General features: G+C 44.6%; 1 protein-coding gene across 1 annotated transcript in view; it reads left to right on the top strand.

Moving 5' to 3' along the window:
- Nucleotides 1-6,000, top strand: part of LOC138977152 (mucin-2-like) — a 49,740-nt gene that overhangs the window by 33,668 nt on the left and 10,072 nt on the right. Inside the window, exons 20-31 of the mRNA XM_070350062.1 lie at nt 405-452; nt 953-1,197; nt 1,394-1,538; nt 1,788-1,823; nt 2,370-2,417; nt 2,904-3,148; nt 3,340-3,484; nt 3,731-3,757; nt 4,306-4,353; nt 4,840-5,084; nt 5,276-5,420; nt 5,667-5,693. Of these exons, the coding sequence (XP_070206163.1) occupies nt 405-452; nt 953-1,197; nt 1,394-1,538; nt 1,788-1,823; nt 2,370-2,417; nt 2,904-3,148; nt 3,340-3,484; nt 3,731-3,757; nt 4,306-4,353; nt 4,840-5,084; nt 5,276-5,420; nt 5,667-5,693 (1,404 nt within the window). The remainder of the gene's footprint in view (nt 1-404; nt 453-952; nt 1,198-1,393; nt 1,539-1,787; nt 1,824-2,369; nt 2,418-2,903; nt 3,149-3,339; nt 3,485-3,730; nt 3,758-4,305; nt 4,354-4,839; nt 5,085-5,275; nt 5,421-5,666; nt 5,694-6,000) is intronic.

Genomic DNA, 6,000 nt, shown 5'->3' with positions numbered 1-6,000 from the left:
GTTTAAACAGAAATAGGAAACGTATGCGCTGATAAGACCCTCGGTGAGGCACAGAGAGAGAGAGAGAGAGAGAGAGAGAGAGAGAGAGAGAGAGAGAGAGAGAGAGAGAGAGAGAGAGAGAGAGGGAGAGAGAGAGAGACAGACAGACAGAGACAGACAGACAGACAGACAGAGAGAGACAGAGGGGGGAGAGAGATAGAGAGAGACAGAAGGGGTGGGGGGGGGGGGGGTAGAGAGAGATGGGGGAGTGAAGGAGGGCATGATAGAGAAAGAGAGATGGTTAAATCTTTCTTGTTTGTTGCCTCATCGGTCACTACAAGCTGGTTTAGTTTCATTTGACTTAATTGTACTTACTTTTGGAGAAAGCTTCCCTGTTGTGAGAAATGAACTGGTGTGTTTGACAGGCACAACAGCTCCACCTTCGGTCACAACACCTCCACAACCAACAACACGTGAGTTACGTTAATTTGTTGGTAAAAGTAAAAGTGTGACATTCAAAACAGCTCTGAAGGAATACGAATTGGCGCATGCGGAATTTCAGAAATATAATGAGAAAGCAGAACAGAGAGAGAGAATAAGCGACTGCGAGAGAGAGAGAGAGAGAGAGAGAGAGAGAGAGAGAGAGAGAGAGAGAGAGAGAGAGAGAGAGAGGTCTGAAGTCTGAAGTCTGAATGTTTTAATGAGTAGGCCTTGGGCCCTTTTCATGGAGATGAGCACATCTCAAGAGAGAGAGAGAGAGAGAGAGAGAGAGAGAGAGAGAGAGAGAGAGAGAGAGAGAGAGAGAGAGGGAGAGAAAGAGAGTGTGTTAGAGACTGACAGACAGACAAACAAATAACCAGACAGACAAGGACAAATAGAGAGAGAGGAGGGGGGAGAGAGTCGGACAAACAGAGATAGGAACACAAAGGATGGGAGATGGTTGTAGAATAACAAACCACTTTGTTGACTACAGCCAAAGAATGCGCAGAGGGAGACGAAGTCAAAGACCTGTCAGCCTTTGAGGCCAGCCCACGCCCTGACACCATCGAAGAGGGAACTGAAACCTTCAGAAGCACCGATCCAGGAAGCCCTGCCAGAGCAGATTTCTCTTTGCCTAACAACGAAGCTTTCAACCCCAAGGCTCTTGACCTAAAACTGACCAACGTGCGTGAGCTGACTGTGAAATTTTTGGCTGAGGACGGCAGCAAGCAAGAAAAGGTGTGTACACTGACTTAGATCCTATGCTTTAGATATGTATAGGTGACTGTGGTGTTTCGTGTTTGTCATACTGCTGGTGGTTGACAGGCATGTCGGTCTGTGATCCGATCGTACTGTGCTATTGTTGTGAAAGAGATTGGAGGAAATCGTCCTTGTGCGATATCAAACTAACTGTCCATAATTTATCCTTCCAAAGGTATACGAAGATCCAAGTGAGGTACTCAGTGTTCCTTTGGGCGATGCACCAGAGTCCACGGTTAAAATCGTGCTGAACACACGGCCCAAAGAGGAAAACTCAAATGTCGTACTTGAAATTGTCAAACTGGAAGCTTGTGTGCATCGTGAGTATACATTTTTTATCTTTGACGCTTCTGTTCAAAATCATTGTTGCGGTTTGGACTAGTTTTTTCTTTTTCTTTTGTAATGATTATAATGATGATGATGCCATTTTCTATATCGCTTGGAGAGAGTGATGAAACAGCTGATGATTTGTCTATGATTCGTATCACGTGTGAAAAAGGTGAATCGTATGATGATTCTCTCTCTCTCTCTTTTTTTATTGGTATAAACTATCCTTTGTACTCTTGCAGCTAAGACAACCCCCGCCACAGCAGCTCCAACAACAGGTACGTTGAGACTTGATCGTTGTTTTAGGAAGCTAGTTGTTAACAAAAACTGGTATAATCTACAAACGTACGAATCAAAATGGTCCTTTTGACAAGTTCCAGTTTAATCAGAAATAGGAAACGTATGCGCTGATAAGACCCTCGGTGAGGCACGGAGAGAGAGAAAGAGAAAGAGAGAGAGAGAGAGAGAGAGAGAGAGAGAGAGAGAGAGAGAGAGAGAGAGAGACAGACAGACAGACAGACAGACAGAGAGACAGACAGACAAACAGGCAGAGAGACAGACAGATAGACAGACAGAGACAGACAGAGAGAGACAGAGAGAGACAGAGAGAGAGAGACAGACAGACAAAAGGGGTGGGGGGGGGGGGGGGGTAGAGAGAGATGGGGGAGTGAAGGAGGGCATGATATAGAAAGAGAGATGGTTAAATCTTTCTTGTTTGTTGCCTCATCGGTCACTACAAGCTGGTTTAGTTTCATTTGACTTAATTGTACTTACTTTTGGAGAAAGCTTCCCTGTTGTGAGAAATGAACTGGTGTGTTTGACAGGCACAACAGCTCCACCTTCGGTCACAACACCCCCACAACCAACAACACGTGAGTTACGTTAATTTGTTGGTAAAAGTAAAAGTGTGACATTCAAAACAGCTCTGAAGGAATACGAATTGGCGCATGCGGAATTTCAGAAATATAATAAGAAAGCAAAACAGAGAGAGAGAATAAGCGACTGCCAGAGAGAGAGAGAGAGAGAGAGAGAGAGAGAGAGAGAGAGAGAGAGAGAGAGAGAGAGAGAGAGAGAGAGAGAGAGAGAGAGAAGTCTGAAGTCTGAAGTCTGAATGTTTTAATGAGTAGGCCTTGGACCCTTTTCATGGAGATGAGCACATCTCAAGAGAGAGAGAGAGAGAGAGAGAGAGAGTGGGAGAGAAAGAGAGTGTGTTAGTGACTGACAGAGACAAACAAATAACCAGACAGACAAGGACAAATAGAGAGAGAGAGGAGGGGGGAGAGAGTCGGACAAACAGAGATAGGAACACAAAGGATGGGAGATGTTTGTAGAATAACAAACCACTTTGTTGACTACAGCCAAAGAATGCGCAGAGGGAGACGAAGTCAAAGACCTGTCAGCCTTTGAGGCCAGCCCACGCCCTGACACCATCCAAGAGGGAACTGAAATCTTCAGAAGCACCGATCCAGGAAGCCCTGCCAGAGCAGATTTCTCTTTGCCTAACAACGAAGCTTTCAACCCCAAGGCTCTTGACCTAAAACTGACCAACGTGCGTCAGCTGACTGTGAAATTTTTGGCTGAGGACGGCAGCAAGCAAGAACAGGTGTGTACACTGACTTAGATCCTATGCTTTAGATATGTGTAGGTGACTGTGGTGTTTCGTGTTTGTCATACTGCCTGTGGTTGACAGGCATGTTGGTCTATGATCCGATCGTACTGTGCTATTTTTGTGAAAGAGATTGGAGGAAATCGTCCTTGTGCGATATCAAACTATCTGTCCGTATCCCTCCACAGGTATACGAAGATCCAACTGAGGTATTCAGTGTTCCTTTGGGCGATGCACCAGAGTCCACGGTTAAAATCGTGCTGAACACAAGGCCTAAAGAGGGAAACCCAAATGTCGTACTTGAAATTGTCAAACTGGAAGCTTGTGTGCATCGTGAGTATACATTTTTATCTTTGACGCTTCTGTTCAAAATCATTGTTGCGATTTGGACTAGTTTTTTTCTTTTTCTTTTGTAATGATTATAATGATGATGATGCCATTTTCTATAACGCTTGGAGAGAGTGATGTAACAGCTAATGAATTGTCCATGATTCGTATCACGTGTGAAAAAGGTGAATCGTATGATGATTCTCTCTCTCTCTTCTTTATTGGTATAAACTATCCTTTGTACTCTTGCAGCTAAGACCACAGCAGCTCCAACAGCAGGTACGTTGAGACTTGATTGTTGTTTTAGGAAGCTAGTTGTTAACAAAAACTGGTATCATCTACAAACGTACGAATCAAAATGGTCCTTTTGACAAGTTCCAGTTTAAACAGAAATAGGAAACGTATGCGCTGGTAAGACCCTCGGTGAGGCACACAGAGAGAGAGAGAGAGAGAGAGAGAGAGAGAGAGAGAGAGAGAGAGAGAGAGAGAGAGAGAGAGACAGACAGACAGACAGACAGACAGAGAGACAGACAGACAGACAGGCAGAGAGAGACAGACAGACAGACAGAGACAGACAGACAGACAGACAGACAGAGAGAGACAGAGGGGGGAGAGAGATAGAGAGAGACAAAAGGGGTGGGGGGGGGGGGGGGTAGAGAGAGATGGGGGAGTGAAGGAGGGCATGATATAGAAAGAGAGATGGTTAAATCTTTCTTGTTTGTTGCCTCATCGGTCACTACAAGCTGGTTTAGTTTCATTTGACTTAATTGTACTTACTTTTGGAGAAAGCTTCCCTGTTGTGAGAAATGAACTGGTGTGTTTGACAGGCACAACAGCTCCACCTTCGGTCACAACACCCCCACAACCAACAACACGTGAGTTACGTTAATTTGTTGGTAAAAGTAAAAGTGTGACATTCAAAACAGCTCTGAAGGAATACGAATTGGCGCATGCGGAATTTCAGAAATATAATAAGAAAGCAAAACAGAGAGAGAGAATAAGCGACTGCCAGAGAGAGAGAGAGAGAGAGAGAGAGAGAGAGAGAGAGAGAGAGAGAGAGAGAGAGAGAGAGAGAGAGAGAGAGAGAGAGAAGTCTGAAGTCTGAAGTCTGAATGTTTTAATGAGTAGGCCTTGGACCCTTTTCATGGAGATGAGCACATCTCAAGAGAGAGAGAGAGAGAGAGAGAGAGAGAGTGGGAGAGAAAGAGAGTGTGTTAGTGACTGACAGAGACAAACAAATAACCAGACAGACAAGGACAAATAGAGAGAGAGAGGAGGGGGGAGAGAGTCGGACAAACAGAGATAGGAACACAAAGGATGGGAGATGTTTGTAGAATAACAAACCACTTTGTTGACTACAGCCAAAGAATGCGCAGAGGGAGACGAAGTCAAAGACCTGTCAGCCTTTGAGGCCAGCCCACGCCCTGACACCATCCAAGAGGGAACTGAAATCTTCAGAAGCACCGATCCAGGAAGCCCTGCCAGAGCAGATTTCTCTTTGCCTAACAACGAAGCTTTCAACCCCAAGGCTCTTGACCTAAAACTGACCAACGTGCGTCAGCTGACTGTGAAATTTTTGGCTGAGGACGGCAGCAAGCAAGAAAAGGTGTGTACACTGACTTAGATCCTATGCTTTAGATATGTGTAGGTGACTGTGGTGTTTCGTGTTTGTCATACTGCCTGTGGTTGACAGGCATGTTGGTCTATGATCCGATCGTACTGTGCTATTTTTGTGAAAGAGATTGGAGGAAATCGTCCTTGTGCGATATCAAACTATCTGTCCGTATCCCTCCACAGGTATACGAAGATCCAACTGAGGTATTCAGTGTTCCTTTGGGCGATGCACCAGAGTCCACGGTTAAAATCGTGCTGAACACAAGGCCTAAAGAGGGAAACCCAAATGTCGTACTTGAAATTGTCAAACTGGAAGCTTGTGTGCATCGTGAGTATACATTTTTATCTTTGACGCTTCTGTTCAAAATCATTGTTGCGATTTGGACTAGTTTTTTTCTTTTTCTTTTGTAATGATTATAATGATGATGATGCCATTTTCTGTAACGCTTGGAGAGAGTGATGTAACAGCTAATGAATTGTCCATGATTCGTATCACGTGTGAAAAAGGTGAATCGTATGATGATTCTCTCTCTCTCTTTTTTATTGGTATAAACTATCCTTTGTACTCTTGCAGCTAAGACCACAGCAGCTCCAACAGCAGGTACGTTGAGACTTGATTGTTGTTTTAGGAAGCTAGTTGTTAACAAAAACTGGTATCATCTACAAACGTACGAATCAAAATGGTCCTTTTGACAAGTTCCAGTTTAAACAGAAATAGGAAACGTATGCGCTGATAAGACCCTCGGTGAGGCACAGAGAGAGAGAGAGAGAGAGAGAGAGAGAGAGAGAGAGAGAGAGAGAGAGAGAAAAGAGAGAGAGACAGAGACAGAGACAGAGACAGACAGACAGACAGTCAGACAGAGACAGAGACAGAGGGGGGGAGAGAGATAGAGAGAGACAGAAGGGGC

This window comes from Littorina saxatilis, linkage group LG9, assembly GCF_037325665.1.
Source record: "Littorina saxatilis isolate snail1 linkage group LG9, US_GU_Lsax_2.0, whole genome shotgun sequence".
NCBI lineage: Eukaryota > Metazoa > Mollusca > Gastropoda > Littorinimorpha > Littorinidae > Littorina > Littorina saxatilis.
This window is presented reverse-complemented; position numbering and strand designations above follow the sequence as displayed.